Source organism: Diadema setosum, chromosome 5 (assembly GCF_964275005.1).
Source record: "Diadema setosum chromosome 5, eeDiaSeto1, whole genome shotgun sequence".
Classification (NCBI taxonomy): Eukaryota; Metazoa; Echinodermata; class Echinoidea; order Diadematoida; family Diadematidae; genus Diadema; species Diadema setosum.
In genome coordinates, this window is record NC_092689.1 from 33672207 (window position 1) to 33695456 (window position 23250).

General features: G+C 39.5%; 1 protein-coding gene across 1 annotated transcript in view; it reads left to right on the forward strand.

Annotated features, from left to right (window-relative positions):
• The first annotated feature begins 463 nt into the window (after nt 1–463).
• Nucleotides 464–23250, forward strand: part of LOC140228864 (pituitary homeobox 3-like) — a 34390-nt gene continuing 11603 nt past the window's right edge. The window contains exons 1-2 of the mRNA XM_072309134.1: nt 464–785; nt 14128–14342. Coding sequence (XP_072165235.1) covers nt 608–785; nt 14128–14342 — 393 coding nt within the window. The 5' untranslated portion in view covers nt 464–607. The remainder of the gene's footprint in view (nt 786–14127; nt 14343–23250) is intronic.

A 23250-nucleotide genomic window follows, 5' to 3' on the forward strand; every position in this document is an offset into this window, starting at 1 on the left:
ATCTCCCTCTCGAACGGGTGATATATTATCAACCGAGTATTAAGCCGACTTGCAAACAAATGATCGGACGTTTCTCTCTCCAACACCTCCAAGGGACGATCAGGTCTTGAGTAGCAACGTTGACATCTCTCGCCGATTATTTTTTCCTCTCTCCCTTCTCGTGTAGTCACTTATACATTCCGTAGATTTTCGGCCGAATATTTTCCCTCCGCCGGCAGCTCGGAGCGTCCTAACCCGCCACCATCCCGCTTGATCCCTTGCGGTGATCCGCTACTTGAGCTTGGGGATTGTCGCTCACGAATCAGCCCATCTACATCAGGAGGGGGCACATATTTTTTTCTTAATGTGAATTTTTTCTCCCGCGAGCTACCGGAACACAATCAAGGGGATTTGCCCACCCGGTAAACCGGCGGTGACACATACGGCAAAGCTTGGGCTTAGCTCTCGCCCCCTTTGGCAACGAACTTTGAAGGGGAGAAAAAAAAAATCCTTGTCATACCTGCTGTGGCAAAATCTGGTTTTTATAGTCTAATACTCTTTAAGTTTTACGAACGCCGCATGGTTGTTCTCTTGCTTTGTAATTATCTACGATAATTGACTGGCGAACATGAATACCCTGCACGGACCGCTCTCCACGCTAGAAGACTTGGTAGCGAACGAGTCGGCTCGAGTATCGGCGGGCATAGGGAACGTCGCGGGCCAGCGCCCCGGCCACCACGGCAGCCAGCCAGCACACAATCATGCTCGCTCTCCACCAAACGATCACACGCATTCCGACAAAACAGGTAAGCAAAAACTGCAAATTCCTCCCACCTCTGTTAATTGACATGCTACCTTTTCAATACCACTAGCCATCTTCAAGTTGAGCTTGGTACCACATTTTTTTTTTTGTGTCAGTAAAAGCCATACTCAGGTATCACCATTCTTTGTACAGATTGAACCGAACAGGTGGTGAGAACTATGCAGTGATTTCCATACTGTTTTTTTTTTTTTTCTGTGAGGGTTTAATATTCAGGAGGCAAGGGTTCAGCTAATCAAGCTAGCGGGCCAGATGTGGCGAATATTTTAGCCAGTGTTCCGCCGCGATCACGCGTGTGTCAACTTTAAAGGTTGCATAGTCTACGTTGACGGTTTAAATTATTTGAAGACCTACTTTCTTCTCAAATCCTTATAGACCATAGCTGTTCTTCCTATACACGTGACGAAATATCGATAAAATTCTTCCTTGCTGAAGGAAATTGTAAAATATGTATTGTTGTTGCTATTTTGTTGGTTGGCGTTCGAGCTTACACAGGTACTAATTCCGTCTGTAACGTAAAATAAGAACGATTAGAGTTAAACTGTAGTGAAGTGAGCTTGACGTGGTAAAGAATAGAAGCTCTTGATAAATCAAGACTACTATTTTTACATTCTACTTAAAACATTATTTTGATCTGCATTCATGTAAAGAGCTTTCATGCACATCTGCTTGTGAATCTGTTTGTATCATTTCGTCAATATTGTAGCTTTATCAACATAACACAATGACTAGACGTAACTATAAAGAAAAATAAAAGAAAGGAGAGAGATTCCAGAAAAGTAGTAGTAATTGCATTCACATGTATGTGACATCAGCTCAGGTAGAAATAAAAAAACAGGATGTTGGCTTATTGGCTGACAACGCAAAGTGGCGCTTGTCCTTGCCTCAATCGCCTCGCTTCTCATTTGGAAACGTGCAACGTACAGTTGACAGAAAAAAAGTCAACAACAACAAAAACAAAAATCGGTTGCCATGTGCACCACTCTCACAATGAATCGTTTAGGAAGCGGAGCAGCTGATCGGTGTTTTCATAAATTATGCACGTTGCCGAGCATGACAATATTATGGCTTTATAGAGGTACCTACATTAGCCTCCGTCTGAGAAGAAGGCACAATAAAGATGTTTGATTCTTACTAGATCGCTTTGAGTTGCAAACAATTCCATTCGTAACACAAATTCCTGCATGGTGAGACAACCTACACAAGTGTAGGTGACCTAGAAATTGGCGAGTGTCACGTGACGTGACTATGCGGCGGTCACGTGTGTGGACGAGAGTGAAATTCCTCTTTGGGGACAGTTCGCAGTTGTTGTTGTCTTTATTTTGGCCTCTAGCAACAATGTCAGCAATAGCACGACTTGATCAGGATTTTTCCTCAGTTTCAAAAGAGGCACGCACTTTTCCTTGCGAAAGGTAGTGTTTTTGTGTTTGTTTTTCACCTATTAGAGTGCTCTGTTGGCTTAAGCTGATTGCACACAATGCTTTCTGTTCTCTCTCATCTCCCTCCCTCACACACACAGTGTGTGTGTGTGTGTGTGTGTCTGTCTGTCTGTCTGTGTGTGTCTGTGTGTCCGTGTGTGATTTATAGCCATGAAAATGGTGGATATGACACGCGCACATCGCAAAATAGCTGGAACGTGATTCCTATCACACGTGCAATAATAGCAATGTATGACTATATTATAAGGGACGAGTCTCACAAACTGTATACGTGGTAGCCCTTAGTCAGGGAAAAATCAATAAGTAATCACGTGGCTTTGAGCACACGTTTACACCAACATAAGTGATTAGAGTCCCAAATATCAAATAAAACGCACACGCACGCACACATACACACAAATATGACATGTGTCCTACGAAATCGGGATCCGACTGAAATCATTTGAGATATGAGTACAGTTTGCTTCACACTGATACTACACATGAGACTTGCACTAGGCAACAAGACACGAAGTAACACTAACACACCAACACGCACACACACAAACATGTTGTGTTCAAAGTAATCGTCGTATAATAGTGCAACACACACACACACACACACACAAGACATACCGTACGTATCAGGATTTGACTAAGTCATTTGAGATCACACAGTTATGAATATACACTTTTTTTCTGTTTATTCTATACACTAACTTTAGGTGACAATCGACACGAAACACACATACGTATACGCACACACACACACACATACACACACTCACGTACAAACAGAGCGCTTTATACTTTATATGATAATTCCTCTTTTCCATGTAAAGTTATGAATTAAGATTGTATTGCTTACTTGTTTATTTATTCAAACCAGAGTTGATATCATTATGATAATTGTATTCATGTTTTCTTGAAAATTACGTGATTGAAAGTTCCTTTTGATGTTATGCACTCATGTAAGCGTTATGCATATTACTTTGTATTACTTTATATGGAAATAAAATCATTTGAATTGAAACTGAATTGAAGTAATGCAAATCGGCGTTACATATTATTACTGTTGAATCAATGCTTGGGTTGTTCAAATAGACAGGACTCTAAGTGCCATAATTTTTATGAAAAGCAAATAACAGAAACAACATACATAATCGAGGTCAACCGACAGCTGAACTAAATAATCTTTTAATCTCTTCCATGCAAACTCATATAGTTGCAATATCAAATACCATTTGTTTTTGTTTTTTCATAATAGCGGCTACATAATGGGCATATAGTATTAATGGTAATAATGATAATAATAATAATAATAATAATAATGATAATAATACTAATACTAATACTACTAATAATAATAATGATAATAATAATAATGATAATAATAATAATAATAATAATAATAATAATAATAATAATAATAATAATAATAATAATAATAATCACAATAATAATAATAATAATAATAATAATAATCACAATAATAATAATAATAATAATAATAATAATAATGATAAGAAGAAGAAGAAGAAGAAGAAGAACTAGCAAACAAATTACCGTACAGTATAATATGTCAATGGTCAAGGGGAGCACATCCCCACTCAAGATATGAGACGCTATCAAATTGATCTATTTTAACAAATCGAACATTAGAGGACCAAAACATCCGGGGCTTGGCCTTTGTCGGTTATTTATATCGTCACTCGTCTCATGTAGGATTACACAATCGGTGACATAATCGAGTGATCGATAAGCGATCGCAATGAGTTAATAATCGTCGTGGCAATGTAGTGCCGCCAGATCGTATGCAGCCCGTGTAAAGCTGTTTTCATTAACCAGTGATTGGCTGAAGCGATCATTATGGATTCATTGTCTGTAATGTTGTCCAACCAAGGACAAATGAAGGAAATAAAATGTGTAATATAATTATATTTTACCGTCGGTTTGCAGCACATTTATCCTGACTTATCCATTTCCAACCACGAGCACGGCGTCTTTTTATCATTAGTTCCCTGGATCCGTTCTCAATCGGCCTACATTTGGTCGTTAACTCCCTTCTCTCTTCCTTGTTTACGAGGCCATAAAACAGCTCCAAATATTGGTTTATTTGAATATGTCATTTATGGGGCTAACAATATTCCTCGTTTGGCTGTTAGTGGTTCTCGAGCCATAATTACACGAACATTTCGACGTTGCAGTCGATGCTATACGTTGCAGTGAAACTACATTACTGCGAAGCTTTTTTGTTTTGTTTTTACTCAAAATTACAAATAAGACAATCATGTTTATCCTCAGGTTATACTACGGTTAATTCTTTTGTTGCAAGACTAATTCGAATGAAAAAAAAAAGAGATTATCAATAAGAGGGGTGAATGCGTGCTATGATAGTTTAAAAAAAAAAATCAAATGTCACTACCTGTAAAAATATATTTGTAAAATCGCAACTCTGACCTACATTTACTTACAAAACACATTTGTACAGGGGATGACAATGTTGGTTAAAATATGTCATAGCAAAGTCTAACTTAGATATCACTTTGCCGTTGCTTGTGATGTCGTCAAGGACACTTTTAACCAGTTGAAACGGAACAAACAACAACAAAAAAATTACACCCTAATAATCATGTCTGCAGTAATCAATTCTGCGAGTGGCCACTATTTATAGCACTAATGGAATCATCTTTCAACTACTTAGTACCCCTATCAGCAAGTCGAAAACTTTAGATACCATCAGGATAATATAAAAAGACGCACCTTTTCAAGAGTTATCATCATCTATGGGAATAAATTATCATTATGCGATTTTAATCATGACAATTCGTTATCACTACTATATCAACACGATGTCAGCAGTGGTATCAGTGTCAATATCGATGTCGCTGTCACTACTATCATAAGTACTATAGGAATGACAATTTCATGCTAACGTCAATGTTATAGTTTCATTCCTTAGATTGTTAGAAGTAAAGCACTCATTTAATTCCCTTGGTAAATGATAATGATTATGATGACTATTGATGGCGAATCAAAATTTCGATTGCTATTGTACAAAATAAGAAACTGAAGAAAAAGTCATCTGCAATTGGAGTGCTTGAAGTATCATAATATGAAACTTTAGATTAAGAATATAATGAGAACAGGAGCAATTAATACTCAGCTTAAATCAAGAGCTTCAAATTCAAACAAGTGCAGCTATCCCACTTAAAATTCAATGATAGGGTACTGCAATTAATGAATGCGAGTATCCCTTCCAACCTGCGCTCTCCTCGTGACAGCGGGCCCACGGCCCTCCGTTCAAGGTGACGGGGCGTGGATACAGATACTATCTTTCAAGTCGGCTGGGCAAGATTTGACGAATTTAGGTCAGGCTACCTCTGCCGACTATCAGCGTACTAAAAATACGGGAATTACGTTCAGCTAATGTCTCGCTTATGATATGAGTCATATCTCTACGATTCTGTCGTCTCCTCTGCTACTTGGCAAACATGTAAAGCAAACACTTTCAAACACACCCACACACGCGCGCACACATAAACAAACAAACACAAAAATCCCACATGGCTGAAAAGGAAGAGCTTAAACTCAGACCAGGCCAATATTTTTGTTTGTTTGTTTTTGTTTGTTTTGATTTGTTTTGTTGTGTCGTCAGAGTCAAGTATGACCAGATCCTTCCAGGGCGATTGAGGCTTGGCGAGAGGCTGGTGCTGCCCTAAATCTATTATTTTAGTACAAGTGAGAAATGGGATTGCATGACATTGTGATGGCAGTCAAAACGGTCGGGAGTGGCATGATTTTTTTGACCGCTGATCCCCGGCATTAGGGGGCGAGAGGTCGATGAACAATATTTTGCGACTTTACCATTTATAAGAGCTACCAGCGACCGCTCCCTCGCCCGTTCGTGACCGCACTTATTCCCATCCATTTCCCGCGGTCTTAATTAAAGATTACGGGTTGTCGTCTGCAGCGCTGGGTTGCCGACATTTCGGATTCTGAAGCGGCTTTAAACGACTACCCCCCGATAATTACTTGGCTACGGGTCATTTTGAGTCCGATCAGGAAAACCCTATCGTAGAGTTCTTCTTTATATGGTCGAAAGAGAGATTATCTTACATAACCATCAAAGTACGTCTTGGCCAAATTGCAATTTATTCAAACGACGATTCTTCTTCCTAAGTTTTTGAAACTTTCGAATTTAACAGTGAAGTATGTAATATTCAATGAGGAATGGATTACAAAATCCTGGGAAGAGAGCTGAGTTTACCAATTCAAAAATTGCTGTAGTATGGAGAAAATTAATTTACGATGAAAAAAAAAATACACGTGGAACTATAGAATCGAAATCAAAACATATTCGAATCAAATCAAATCAAAATTTATCAAGTTTGATCGTGAATAATATTGATTCTAACTTGAAGCTCATTTTGCTGGTATATAGGTCTACATTGTTGTGGCTTTGGTTTCACAATATGACATATTTTAAGAGAAATAATGAGAAACTATAGGTAAAAGTAGATAATTATGAAAAAAAAAGAAAAATAACAATAAGGAGATAGATAAGCTGGAGGAAGATAGATATGTTGATGCTAGATGAAGATGAGAAAAAAAGGAGAAAGAAATAGCTTAGTCAGGAAATCTTGGGTGCATAAAATCCGAAGGGGTGTCTTGGTGATCTAAAGTTATGCAGTGACACAGTTCTTAGATAATGGAAGGAACGGATCATTGAGCATAACGAAATTGAAAGAGTCGCAAACGAACGACAGCGCTTGAAGTGGGTAAACAAACTCCCCACCTATACATTCTGCGATACACACGGTCCTTGCGCTCAGCGCCAGACGGCTAGTGACGGCTCGTCGGCACCCGACGATCCCGCCTCCGCTACGTCGCCTGCCACACCGCTTCCCCTGTTCTCGTCTCCGCGCCATACGCCTCCGGACCCCACGCGCGAGGCGGGGAACCCGACTCCCAGCATTTTCGACTTCCACATTAGCTCTCGTCTTGTGTGTAAGTGTGTACATAAACGACACTCGACCTGTCAAGTGGATTGGTACTTAAAACGTCGCATCTCGACGCGGAAGGAAAGCCGCATCGGAGGTGAAGCCTTTCCGAAGAGTATTAATGGTCCCCTGAAACTCAAGACTCGAGAAGGGCCGGGGCATAAAACACTCGGCACCAGCGCCCAGATATTTATTCTGCCATTTGTATCACTTCCTGATGTACCTCTTCTCTCCCTCCCTTCATCTTCCACTTTCTCCTTCTCTCAATAGGATGACAATCAGAATGCGATTTGTTCCACAAGTGGCTCATTCCTCTCCCTTTCTCCCTCTCAGATGGAGGAATGTGGCGTAGAAGAATCAAGAAACTGACTGTCTAATTTCGTCCTTGATTTGATAGGTCAAGACGTTATATTCGACTATAAGACGCGGTATGAACACACACATAAAATAATACTAGTAGATTTGCCTTTTATTGTGTAGTTCAGTCTCACACAAACACACACACACACACACACATGCTCATCTATAAACCATTTTGATACATCTACACATTATGTGTGAGTGTGCGTCTGTAAAATCACAATTTGCACTATTTCTCTCCATGTTGAAAAAAAAAATGTAATCGAGCAGCACAAGACAAATGAACACAAGAGTTTATAGCTGTCTAGTTTTCTTTGTTTTCATTTCATCTTGAATAATATGATGTTGATATCGAACGAAATTCAAATAAAAAACAACATAGAATAGAACAGAATAGTCGTATGTAACATCCTTAGGTGGACTTGGAAAGCTAGTAAAATATCAACTTAAAAAAAATGCCAGAAACTGTTTGCACTGAATGAGTGACAGGAAAATAGATAAAAGAAACAAACAGAAAATACATACACAAGGAAGTTGGTAGGCTTAAACAGAAAATATAATCATTGTCTAGTGTTACAAAACAAATCCACTGGGGAGATTATGCTAAGGAACATAATGGGCAGAAACCTTTGTGTGGGGCGTGCTTTTACAGGCTAATCGTATTCCGGTTATTACCCAGTTTTTAATCATGTGCAACGGAGAGTGACAAGGACTCTTATAGCTGATATCTACAGCTCAGTGCTGGGAGAGAAAATTATACATAACGAACAAAAAATCAATCTTTCTTTAACGGTGGTGGGGGATCGGTTGAGAGTGAGTCCATTTATAGTCCTCCTCCTTTTGTAAAAGTTTTGTCGATGACCGGATAATGAGGGAACTCAACGAATTATCGACCTCAAAGACGACTTGACATGACCTATCCACGATTGATTCTTTTTTTTTTTCTTTTCTTCAAGAATGTTCGATGCCAGAGAAAATAGTCCATCTTTGTTCTGATTCAAGCTAAACAAATCTTAACCATTATTGTATTCTCTTGTTTGCTCTCTCCATGTTATATAGTGTATTGACATAATATGAGTGTGTTCGTTTTTGTCATTGAATATTGAATTCATTCACTTTGATGCATAGTGCAAACACACACACATTCTAATAATAATACACATGCACATAAATAACTTTTAAACAAATTGGAAGAGACACGTTTTCGAATAATTTCCATTCTGTACGGTGATACGTTTTAAGCATCTTGTATTTCAGATTGTCACACCATATCCGTGATAATCAAATTAGATTGAAATGGACACCGTATCATAATGAGCTGAGCCTACAAAACTAGGTGCTAATCTTCGATTTTAATACTATGTTTATGATTAATGTCATTTGTATTTACACTGATTGTGAACGTAATCAGAGGTAGCTATGTCATTTTTTTTTTTTTTTTTTTTTTTTGCTCAGGTTAAATGGAGAAAAAAGACCCCAAAATACATGTGGCTTGAGTGAATGTTGAAATATTGGTAGGACACATCAGCAAAGTGTGAAGAAAACCGGACAATAGTTATTATGTTGAAAAGTTATCAATTTTGAAAGTTTCGGTGCAGCCATCTCTGGATGAGAAGACTACTACAGTTCGTGACGTCACTGCAGGACAACGATATATCATGAGAATTGAACAAAATTTTCATTTTTCATTAAAAGTACACGTCTCCTCTATTTGTTACTGATATTATGTAAAGGGTATCATTCCCCTGCTTTCTGAAAGAGTTAAGTCAAGCTATTTTTCATTATGCTAGAAAAATGAAAATATGTAGATTTTCCGAAAAATGTTTTATTCTTATTGTTGTCCATGTGTGACGTCACAAAATGTTGCAGTCTTCTCATCCAGCAATTACTTTTTGACATTTTCCTCAAACTTCTCTGATGTGTTATATTGGTATTGCTGCATTTCCTCAATCTACATTGGGCTTCATTCTCCTTTACCTTTGTCAGTTCAGTCAGATACTTTAAAGGGGATGGCTAGTAACTGATCAGTGGGAATCAGTGGGGATGCTGGGGGATGATTGTTCCAATCCGTGTGGGATTCATTTAAGAGTACATTATATATCTATTGTTGTGTGAAAATTATTTGCTTCAGAATGGTCTCATATTCAAGTAATGTGCAGTTTAATGTATCGTCACTGTACAGGCATGCTATGGAAACATTAAACTGCACATTACTTGAATATGAGACCATTCTGAAGCAAATAATTTTCACACAACAATGGATATATAATGTACTCTTAAATGAATCCCTCAAGGATTGGAACAATCATCCCCAACATTCCCACTGATTCCCACTGATCAGTTACTAGCCTTCCCCTTTAAGAGCACAAGATGTCAATGACATGCTGACATAATTGGTCTCACGAGCGTCAGAGTATCAGAAAGACCTCAGCCTCATGGCGAAGAAACCTCGATTAACCCACTGAGGCCACTCCTCCGTGAGTGCCATTGACATCAAATACGGTACACTTGCAAGTGGTAATGAAAGGCTTAATGTGTTTTTCAAGGCGTCCGTCAGGTGTGCATGTGCCTCTGTCTCTACAGACCGACCTCTCTCGCCCGCTTGCCCGTTTTCAATGCTCCCTGATTACTTCATAACCTTGATGCGGCCATGGATACACTAGGCCTTGTGGATGACTCGACGGAGTTACCCCCTTTTTGTCTGACTTTGCTCGTATGTCACGTTTCCTGCTCTTACTCCCTTCTGTAACTCGGTCACTCTAATAAACTGTTGTCTCTCCAACCTTTTTCAGAACCACAAACTCAGAATGCCATTCACATTGTACGTAAACATTTTTACTGATGTCACTAGACTAGTATAGGTAGGTTCAACCGATTTGAAATGATGAATAAAGTATTGTTACGTATCGAACGAGGCCATCCACCCGCAGGATTCGCTAGTATGTCGGCTCGCTATACAGTATCCTCAAATAGATGTTAAGACTGAAACGTTTATTCCATTTGTCCCTATCTGAAAAATTTGTGATCTTTATTTTCTCATAATCGGCTGAACTTCTTTGACGTCGGGAAATATTCATGGTAAGAAAAAAAAAGTCATAGACTTCTATTGTTGTCTTGTCATTTTCCCAGAACTTCTGATCGTATAGTACTTGATGAAATCACCACAGAATATCGATACTATGGATGGGGCTATGTTAGTTTTTACGTTATGGTAAGCAGAATCAGTGAAAAAATAATGATTTCCTTTTTTTTATACTATTATATACACAGCAAAATATTTCTTATCAAAGTGATAGTGAATCTGATACCCCTGAAATTATAGATTATAACGGTTCCCTTGATATTCATTATATTGTTTGTTGTTACTGTTGTTTGGTCTAGTATGTGTGTGTGTGTGTGTGTGTTTGTGTGTGTGTGTGTGTGTGTGTGCGTGTATGTACTTTTTATTCACTGCCTGGATTTTTCCCCTTCATCTTTCCAAATCTTTGCAGATCCTCGAAATATTCTATTTGGCTTTCACGTTGCCGATCAAAAACAAATGGTGAATTCCCTTCGGCCTTCAAAAAAAAAAATGAATATAAAGATTGAGAATAAGTACCTCTCAGCTCCTTATATCTGCTGAAGGTATATAAGTGAAAGCATATTCCAATCTATATGCAAAATTTAGGGCTTGGTGAACACTCTGGGGAAGCCCTGGAAATTTCTTTACGATAATCCTCCCGAAATTCTGTATTCCGTTATTAAAATGGAATGTGTAAATGTTATCTTTTTTTCCATCCATATCTGCCGAGTGACTACCAAATCATAACAAATTAGCGGAGATAGATCCCTGATTACAGAAAGGAAGGGCATACTGTAATTTCGAGTGATATATGGAAATATCAACAGCTTTACACTCATTTCCGACCAGTATAGCACCCCCATGATTTAGAAGTACTGGTAGGACAGGGGAGAGTTAAAGCAGCTTTCCCTCGACTGTAGAAAGAAGTTTTACAAATGCAATGACCATTTATTTTTTTTTTCATGTCATCTAGGGTTTTTTTTTCATTTCCAAGAAAAATATATTAATTTCACCAGTGCTTTGATAAGAAATTATATATTGGCTGTGAGAAGTAAAAAAAAAAAAAAAAAAAAGTTTTATGACTGATTCTGCTAGCCACAACGTAAAAACGTTTCGTTGTAACGAAAGTCACGCACAAGATTATTCCCTGGCATTGCCTGTTGCTGTTGTTCTTTTTTTACTCAGTTACCTTAGTTTTGACAGACAAACAAAAGAAATGTATACATAAAGTAGATACTACACCTTGTAGTATCAGTATTGCGATTTTTCATGTGTAGGCATCTTCCTATAGTTCAATTCATCAGTACATGATGATCTATTGATCTCTCTGTCTGCTAGTCCGTCTGCCTGTGTCTATCTATCCATCTATCTGCCTGTCTATCTATCTATCTATCTATCTATCTATCTATCTATCTATCTATCTATCCATCCATCCATCCATCTACCTATCCATCTACTCATCCATCCGTCTATCTATCCATCCATCCATTTATCTATTCATATCTATCTATCTATCTATCTATCTATCTATCTATCTATCTATCTATCTATCTATCTATCTATCTATATATCTATCTATCTATCTCTTTGTTACGTTGACGCAGTGACACAGCCAAGAGAACGTTGACCATCTGAGCGAAAGAAAAGAGTATATAAAGTTTGGGACATTTTGATAGTCGGTATGTAATCTGGTATTATTATTATTAGTCCTTTCTCGACCACGGCAGTAAGCAAGGCTGCTTTCCTTTCATGCCAAACAAGTCATCGACATCACTGGCAGTGTTATAACGTACACCGGAGTGAGAGTATTGTCCGAAATATCACGTGGCGGTAAAGTCGCGTGCGGAGCGCACCTCGGTTGTTGTATGCGAGACAAAGACATGATGAGCACGATTTCACGTTTTCACGAAAGACACGTGATCTTTATAATGCCTGCCTTGGAGATGATAAACAAGAAATGTTATCAGTCACTGAATGTTATATCCACTGGCACCGAGTCTTATATTGAGATAATCCTAGAGAGTATCAAACTTTTAATAATTGACTTTGTAGAACTTTCTCGTAACAATCGGCTGACTGTAATCCACATTCCCTTGACCGATTGCCTTTGAGGAATATTTTCTGGTCATAATTTTTGTTTGTTTTTCTAGAGGTGTAATTATCACATATGCCCTTAAACAAAATCACGGATTAAATGATTTACCATCTCACACATTAATGTTCCCGTCTTTCTTCAGATTGGAACGGCTATCTTTGATATCACTCTGTGGTAAGGCTATAAAATAATGAGTTCATTTTTAGTTTTATTAGTGTTGGGAAACTGAAAAAAAAAAGTAATAAAAACAAAATATATCAGTTTGTTTGTGTGTTGGTTTATCTCTACAGACCGTATAGTATTCTATTGTTTTCAAAAACATTATTCTTCCTAGAAATGAACGTTCATTAACCGCAACTGAGCCAACGCGGAAATGTCATTTGAACCTTTCACCTTGGCTAGGAATAACTATATATAACGTTGCAGTCTGCAATTTCAAATGACGTGTTTTTTCTATAGTCTGTCGTGAACATTTAGTCTGACACCCAATGTCAACACATTTCATTCACTTTTGGAACGAGCAAGTACGGGAGAGATAATAAAATCCATGTCAGAATGCTGAAGAGTTTCCTTTGACAAGGGAACTTTTTTTTCAGCAATGGTTGAGATTGATCGGGAGATAACGAGACATAATAACAACACGTTTAACACCAACGCTCGTACTCCCTGTATTTTATCGATGTAACTTAATAATCGAATACAAAGAATAAACGAAAGAAAGAGAGAGAGAGGAGAAGCAGAGGTGATAATGGAATATGACCTTCCAGCAAAAATACTGACTGATTCAAAATGAGGCAGAATTCCAATGAAACACTTTTTTGTACTTGAAGGTTTATTGCGTGACAAGTCCTGCTGAGACAGTATAAGACAAGAGGACAAGAGGCATTTTAAATAGGTTGAAGGTTGGCGTATTTTTCCCTCTTTTTTTTGCGTGTGGCAAACCAATGCGTAGTACTTGTCCGAGTGTTACTTGTCGTTAGCTGCAGTGAAATAATTTATGCAAAAAAGTGAACAGAACAGAGCCGAAACCAGGAACATTTTTATGATTATGTTCACATCCACAGACGCACGTCATGCCATAATGGCAGGAGATTTACCGGCGACATGCGTAGGACGCAACTCGATCAATTTTTATGAGGAATCATTTCATGAATCCAACCGAACTGAAATCATTGCCATTTAGTCATAAGTATCGCTTAAACGTAGGTGTGTTTTGGTGGTTAAAATTGCTAGTGTGAGAACATAAGGCGACATATTCATGGTGCTGCTACATAGATGAGGATGTTCACGAAGAATCAATGACGAGGACACACACCATTATTGAAAACAATTGCTTTTCGCCAGATTTATCCCAACCACCATGTCCAACCTTCTCCCTCGTTGCATTCCAGCCCTCTCCAAGACGAGCCCGGACGACGGCGACTGCGACGATTCCGGCAACGAGCAGGGCGGCGACAAGAAGAAGCGACAGCGCCGACAGCGGACGCACTTCACCAGCCAGCAGCTGCAGGAGCTCGAGGCGAACTTCTCGCGGAACCGCTACCCGGACCTGTCCACGCGAGAGGAGATCTCGGCCTGGTGCAACCTCACAGAGGCGCGCGTACGGGTGGGTGTTTGTTTGTTTGTTTGTTTGTTTGTTTTGTTTGTTTGTTTTTGTCGCTTCCTTGTCGACCGTTTTGATTGTTGTTGTTGCTATTGTTTTGTATATGTTGGAACATTCGTGTCATTGCACGTTTTTATAATATGTTTTTGTCTGCCTGTGCGCTCTTCAATCTCGGATGATCTATCCTCTTCGTGATCCGATCAGGTGCTATCTTCTCTTTCATGTCACCTTGATTTCCGTCTCCTATTTTGATTATTATGATATCTATTTTTTTTTAAATATAATACCTTTATGGCTTTAATTATCTAATTGAACTATTTACTGGCAAGGAGCTCTGGCTGATTGTTCTGGTACTAGCGAAGTCTAAACAAAAGTGATAAAGACGTGTATGCGTTTGCTGCTTGCTGGTTGGACCTTCCATGGTCTTGGTGACTTTCGAAGTGTCTTTTTTTTTTTTTACCTCCAACGTCTGTTACAGCGATCTGTTGCAACGATCGTTATCTTATTTGCTGTTAGGTGATTAGGCAACCAATTGGTCGTAGAATATTGTATTGGCGCAATCAATTTACTCTACCTCATTTGAAGAAGGTAGGGGCGGGGGAATTGTGAATTCCCTTGAATTCCCTAGGGTGTGGACCACTTAGGCGTTCTTGCTTACCACACCCATTTAGCAGCCAACCTTCTGTGGGTAATTTGCAATCAGCCAAACGTGTAAAATATGGATTAGCCACTCAGCTATGGTGCTGATGAATGATTGACAGAAAAGAAAAGAAAAGAAAAGAGAGAGATGGGGGGGGGGGAAGGGGTTCCTGCTCGAAACCACGTGATCATGCCGGTATCTCAAGACCTGTATGGAGCGTTGAGCAATTCTTCCACCATTCTGGTCTCCTTTAACCTTCTAAGGATCATCGGATCAAAATACCATCGATATCGCACGCAAACTGGTTATTCATGGCAGTTGAAGAGTTAAGGAGGGACATCTGTCGTGCAGCGTGTCCATTAACGCACTTAAAAAAATGACTGCGATTTCTTCTCAAAGTGGTTAACATTATGCACGGGATTCGTCCAACACCTTTAGTGTCTTGATTGCTAATATTTACTATCCTGTTCATGAGCTCTTTTTGAATAATGAATTACATGAGTGGTCGTATTGTCCCAAAAGATTTGACCTTGAAGCATTGTCGTTATAATCTTGAAATCGGTAAATAATAGATATTTATTGCCACTATTATCACTCATTTGGATACTACGGCTACAGCAAAAATAGCAATAACAAAACATTTCATCTCCTGCCAGCATAAACGTGTTTTGACTTCCACTGTTAGTGCTACCATTTTCATACTCGTCATTTATGAAGGTTATTACCACTTCCACGACAATTGACCTATTTCTGCATTTGCCAAATTCATGTATGCTCTTTATAGTACCATTGCCCATCCTCATGTCATCATATTCTTTTTCTTTTTCTTTTCATTAACATCTTCATCTTCTTCTTTTACTTCATAGTTATTTTTTCTTCTTTTTCTTCGTTTTTCATCCTTCTGTCACTCTGTCTCTCTGTCTCTCTCTGCCCTGCAATATCTTTACTATAACTGATCTTCTTGTACGTAGGGTTCAAAGGACTTATGAAAAGTTTGTTTACAAATATGATCTACAATATAAACTAGCGGGGGGGGGGGTGGGTTAATGAATAGCCAACACAAAGGATACCTAACAAACTAGTGAGAACATTGTGTGCAATACTGAAACTTCCCATGTACGAATGACCTGTTTTCGGAACAATCTCCTTACTAATCGTAGTGAATGTCTTTCCGAATAAAAATACACGGTAATACAATTTTCTTCTCTTTCTTTCTTTGTTTGTTCTACTCGTGGAGGAGGGGGCGGTAAAGGACGCTGGAAGATATTAAGTTGAATAATCAAAATTATTCCGTCTTTCCTATATATAATTTCTGATTTATTCAACTTAATATCTTCCAGCGTCCTTTACCGCCCCCTCCCTCCACGAGTAAGAAAAACAAAAGAAAGAAAGAGAAAAGTCAAATCAGCGCAGTGTCGTATTTTTCCAGATTACGCCTCGCTCCCGGGCGTTGATGGCGAGGGAGATTGGAAACTTGTCGAAACTCGATGCGGCTAATCACGATATGTTATCCCATCCGTGTTTTCCACTTGGGAGATTTGGGCGTTTTCCCCAAAATCCCCGAAGAACTCCGAAATCGCAGCCCCGAAGTCTAAACCACACCACATACATGCTTGAAAAAAATGGAGTCCACTCGTTACTTCTTATAATTCAAGAAGAGAAGCATGTTTTGACGAATATTCTAACTTCAGTATGAAAACACATAATAGAGAAGGTAGATTTACTCTTTACCGATACTTGCCAGCCGTGTACATTTCAAGTTCTACTATGGAACCTCTGTATCATTGACGAGAACATTTTTAATTTTCCCTCCATTTCTCTGCCTGTGTGTTGAAGTATTCTGTACATTATGTTTGGATATAAACGCATACATATTTGACTACATAAATGTTCAGGCGTATCTGTCTGTCTACCTGTCTATCTATCTATCTATCTATCTATCTATCTATCTATCTATCTATCTATCTATCTATCTATCTATCTATGCATATTTATTGAAAATGTGTAAATGTAAATAAATACACACTCTTACACACACTTGCACACATCCACGCACACAGATTACAATATTATACGCACACAAAAGACCCCCAGCCTACGAATTTTTGCACTGTCTTAGATGAATCGCTATTTACCTGAGTTTGTTTTTTCGAAGATTACGTGCGACAAGTGAAGTTGTGCGACGTACAATTTACACAGCTCTCATCCGGAACATCACGTTCGCGCCGTCTTTCTCTTTCTCTCTCTCCATCTCATCGACTTTTTTTGTCATACTTTCTACTCATATCCACAAATTAGTTGGGCATGAAATGGTGTATGAGTGATATTTCCCTCCCCCCCCCCACCACTCAACGCGATCCACCACCACCACCACCACCTCCTCCCCCCCCCCCCCCCCCCCCGACGATGAGTTTTGGAGAAACGAACAGTGATGAATCCTAGGTAATTGGGTATAGTAATCCGGGTGTTACGTGACGCGGCATACGAGGCGACCCCGGGTACAGCGCGCCAAAGCTTGAAAGGATTGGAGAGCTAGATGTGCATAGGGGGAGAGTACATGATGTGCAAAAATAAAAAAGTGCAATTCCTGATTAGGTTTTAGCTGCCCCGTTTGTTGATATTTTGGCGGGAATGTTTATTTGTCCTCCTTCCATTATAGACTCACCTGTCACTGGGGCGTATCATAACCCACCGGCAATCATCTCGCGGGCTGGTTGCCGGCGATTTGGGGAGTGATTTCTGGTCGACGGGTACAGGGGGAAAGGGGGCTGGTTCAGGAGCGAACATGAATATCGTTGACTTGATGCTAGTTTTCGAAGCTTTATTCTATTGTGGTGTATGCGTCTGGCCTTGACAATATTTGCGGTTTGCGAAACAAACTGAGGGAAATGTTGACCTAAGCATTTTGTTTCCTTAACGAATTTTCATTCTTATATACTTTTTTCACATAAAGCTGGTTCACAATGCATTAGACTGAAGCCTTCTCGTTGACCTTAGGTAAAAAGAAGCAGATCTTGTTTGGAAAATGGTGATCTTTATGATAGCATGAATAATAATAACATTAACTTTATTCCTATATTAATAATAATAATAACGTGTTTCTGACCAGTCTTAGCAAAAAAGAACAAGACGAAAATGAAAGAGGAACTGGTTTAAGAAAAAGAAGAAGAAGAACATGAACAAGAGCCAAAACAAGAACTAGGGAAGAATATGAGAGAAATTTTTGATAATGTTGCTATAGCGACAAAAAAAAATGTTTGATCTCTTTTAATTTGATGCGAATTCTTTTAATAGCTTTTACCGAAGTGACAAACCCATGATTTTGTAGAATGTTACAACGCAGAGTACAAACTTGTAGTCCAGTTTATGCACACACAACTTACACGTCGACGGTTTATGATGTTCACAAAATTTGCCAACATTATTCACAGCCTTCAAGAGCGTGTTTCCCGATAGCTCGGACGCTTGAGAAAGACCGAACAATCAAGTTGCAGAGAAAGAAACGTAAAAAGAGATAGTATCGTTAATTTAACAAGTTTAGCAAAATCTAACTTTCGGTTTCTCTTTGCTGCAAACTTGTTATTACGCCTGACCATAAAACCTAAGCTGAAAACAATTTTGTTCTCCGTGATATGTCATAACAATGGTTTGCTTGACAACTGAAACGTTAGGTTGATTGACATGGAAGCAAAAGCGAAAACAAGCTCATATTGGATAAATCGATCCCTGCTGGAAACATTGAAGATTATTTAGCATGCAGGATCAAGCGAATCGAATAACACGTTGCTATAAATCCTCAATAGCAGAGACATGCATACATTTGAATACATTAGTAAACTGGTGCACTGAATGTCGAGATTATAGTCTGCTTGTAACCTGGAGGTTCTGGCATTTTCAGCCACAAACCCACCGTTGTTGGAGCCTCCCTACGCATAATTATGCAAATGAGGGAAAACACCTTTAACTCAAACGCAACATGCAAATGGAATCTTGATGAAGAGAAAAAAACACGGGGGGGGGGGTAAGGGGGCTTCGTAGAACATTTAGGTAACTTCAATTCAAGATTCATCGTGTGAATTTGTTGCAAAGAAGAATGGCTTTGCAAGAGGTTATGCTACAGAGCACTTTATCGCCGGAAATGATTCGTAAGATGATGATGAGAACGAGACACTGTAACCACAGAGTTTATAAAGAGCCTGCCTTATTGGAACTGTAAAACTCTCCTACTTTTGCAACCTTGTTTATGCGTTCGTCTTGTTTTGTCTAAAATATTGTAATTCATGCTTGTGCCATAGAAAAGACTGTTGCTGTGGTCGGAGTGAATCTGATCCGCAGTCTGTCTTTCTCAAGGGAATCATGTTTTGTGTTAATTGAGCGTCGATGACGTGTTTGTTTCTTACCATGTCAGATCAAAACGAAGACAGCGGAGGAATATTATGAAATGGACGCCGCATTACCACTTCATTAGCTACGAATGGTCACCCTCTCAGTCCGAGCATGAAAAACCATTATAGAATATTCATTATTGATGACAATCTACTCGGTAAGGAGCTGTCTAGTCAAAACGCTGTTTTGCTTCTCTTTGTTTTACCCCTCGTATTCGTGTGAGTGATGTTGAAACAAATGAGAAGCGGAAACTAATTCTCTAAGGGTGAAAAAAAAAAGACATTAGGAAAGGAAAATAGAGAAGGATGAAGCGAAGACAGGAGAGGTCGAGAGACGAGAAAGCACGATCGCCGGGAAATACCGTTGGGACCGAGTCCCACCTTACCCTCACGGTGGTTTAGCGGCAGCTTCTTCGCTCAGCGGCTATCCGCGCAGTCCCGAGTGGGCATGGGAGAGCGTAGACGGAGAGCCTCGTCTCCGCGTCTCACCCCCGACTGCCCCGTTCGAAACGCTCGGTCATTTTTTTTTGCTGTTGCTGATTGCGGGATTAGTATGAAAGATCCTCTTAGCCATAGCTGGTCTGTCTTCTTTCTGTCTGTCCGTCCGTCTGTCTCTCTTTCCTTGTCGATCGCCCTTTCTCCCTCTCCCTCTTTCTATCCATTTACTTTCTTGGTTGTCTAATCCTTTCTTCATTCCATCTTGATATCTTTCTCTCATAGCCCAAACCTATCCTTCACGTTGCAATCAAAAACCGTGCACAGGAGCAGAAGTTGGTCACGTGATATTATCGTTCGTCTGTTTTTCCCGCAAACCGCGGGAATAATTGTCCCACAAGAAGCGTAAGCCCCGTCCATTCACTTCCAGATAACGAATACTGATGAGTAGAAACACAAGGAGAGATGAAGGAGAATAAGTGGGAGAAGACGGAGAAGGAGCAGGAGAAAAAAGGACGAGGAGATAATATCAAAATAATAAGAACAGGGAAAATGCTTTGCAAACTCATGTGTGTCGTAACAGAAGCGCCGAATTCCTACCAGTTTTGTTTTATTATTTCCTAGTATTTTCCTCACCCCAGCCTCCTTCCCATTTACCGTCCTTGTGTCTCAGTTCCGGTAGGATTTATTTCAAATAGTGGTTTAAGTACAATCTTTTAGGTTTAGGTATAGGTAAGGAATGAAGTCTTCAGACCTCCCTCTCTTTTTTCCATCTTTTCTCCTTCCCCCCCCCCCCCTCCTCCTGTCACTCTCGCCCTCTATCTCTTTCACTCGTGATACGATACTGACGTAGCGGGGAAAACACAGCGAGTGTCCTGCAGGGGAAGCAAGAAGAAGTGAGAGAATGGCCGTGGTTGAAATCGACGGAATTGATGATGGTAACCGTAACCGTTGGTTCACGAGACAGGACTTCGAGATGATCAACCGGACTTGATCTTGCGACTTCAATTAGGGCATCCCAAAGATCATGTTCGTGCGCTGGCCATTATTTTTTTTCCTCTTCTCACAAGTAAACTTGAATCTAGAGCTTTGACGTTGTGGGTGTGTGTGTGTGTGTCTGTGTCTCTGTGTGTTTGTCTTTACTGCAGTGTCTGTTGAATCGTGTTTACTTTTTATTCTGGCAAAACTGCTTCCTCAACAGAAGAGGGGTGCATGCCGAAACGATGGCTTCTAATTAGTAACATTGGTGGCATCTTTTCGACAAGCGCGCGCACGATTAGCCGCGTCTTTTTGATTTGTCGTGTGCGGATCACGTGGGCAGAGTGCCAATCAGCCTTCTACAAGTCAGGATGCACGCAAACACGAAGATATTAAGAGTATAGCCGAAGACCTCTTTCGCAAAGTCTTCGATATTTTCTCGAAGCTTACCGTGTAACTTTCACTGTCATTTATAAGAGATCAAGCGGCTTCCGTAATTTGGCGCTGAGAAAAGAAAAAGCGTTCATCTAGTAAAGTGTCCCCTCACATGTGTTTTTTTCCTCTCTCTTTCTTTCTATGAAGGCGAGCTTCCATGTGTGATGCGAGCACACCAATGGAACGCTCACAGCGTACCACGCAATCCCTAACAAGAAACTACATTGGATTCTTGCAGACAAGTTCCCTGTGGCTGACTCAATGGCCCACTTCATACATGCATACTAGTATAATAATGTTTATTAGCAGAGGAAATAAAACACTACCAGTAACCCCAAATATTCACTGGGATCTCAAAGGAGCAGCGGTATGCACTTAAACAGGAAATAAAAGAGGTGCAGCTGAATATGATCTTAGGTAGATTCATCATGTATTGTATGAACATTAATTAAGAGCCAACCCCAATTTCTGATTTGTTTCGTGGTTGTGTGTGTGTGTGTGTGTTTTAATGTCAGTCTGGTTTTGTTTATCTTAGATCGTGTCAAAAAAATGTTCAATGCAATCAAACGAGGAACTCAGCTCCGTGCTCGAGTCGACTTATCAGACAAACAGCAAGCAATGGCAAGGTGAGATTTTGTATAAAATCTCAAGAAAAAGAAGGAAAATGTGCATTCTGAGGTTTCCCTTGCCATTGAAAAAGCTCTGACAAAGTTGATAATCACTTACCAACGCAAAAAATTAAAGAATAAAACACAAAGAAAGAAAAATCTACGAGAAGAAAAGCATCGGTCACCAATGATGATACTAGACAAAAAAAAAAAAAGAAGAGAAAAATATGGCGCTTGCATCACATTTGAGAAATCACGTTGTTGGTAATGTGTCTTAAAGAAACATGTCACGATATAGACAACAATGTACAATAATACACAAGGTTACGTTCTGTAGTTGAAATTATTAGCATGCAGCTAAAAAAAAAAGTGTTAAATGTTTCCCCCGCATGTTGGAAGACAAATGCCACGGCTGATTGTTTGTCTGAGAAACATAAATGCTCCCGTTCTTCTGTATCGGGTGGTGGGTTGAATCGGAAGAAAACAAAAAGAAGAAACAGAGGAAATAATCATATCAAGATTCAGCTTCAGAAATCACAGATGGTGAGTGGTGGATCAGATAATGAGCGGGGAGGCACGCAGATAAATAGATGTTATTATGAGCTTTTCTTCCCCTATTTGGATTTTTCTCGCTCCACTAATATTGCATATTTACCCAACCGGCGATTGGAATTTCTGATACAGCAGAAAAAAAAAAATGTGGCGGAAATCGTGACATGAGGCTATACACTGAAGCACACGAGAGCGACAAGACGATCGACAGGTACAGAATGAAAGAGGGGGAGAAATAGATGCAGAGAAAGAATGAGAGATAAAGAGAGAGAGAGAGAGGGGAGAGAAAGATATAACAAGAGAGAAAGATAAGAGAGGTTAGATAATATGTCAGGTAAGGTGAAATGAACTCGTGCATTCTACGGCGACGGAAAAACCGCGCGACCCGTAGAGTGCAAAGTTCGCAGGTCATGGGTATGGGAGATAATGACGTGAGATTTTTGAGCCGTTGTGTTCTCTCCTTTGACTAAAAATGCGAGGAATGAAAGAACTTCAGGGATCCGTTTTGTGACTGCGGTGAGTGAACAATGATGAATGAAATTGAGACCAGCAAACTCAACCCTTCACACACACACACACACACACACACACACACACACATTCACAAAAGTTTTCCCTCTGCGTATTACGGTTATCATCTCTGCTGCATGACTGTAATTTATGCGATTTTGAAGGTCTTCGCAAATCAACACTTGGGACCCAAAATTGGCCAGCACCACTGTTCCTCTTTCAGGATCACAAGAAAGGGTCAAAATATATCATGTTATTTTCAAACTTGTTCTGGTTCAGTATAAACTGAAAGTGAAAAAGAAAAGAATACTATGTATTACGATCAGCAGCCAACATTTTAGGATGTTAATACAACAATATCTTCTTTT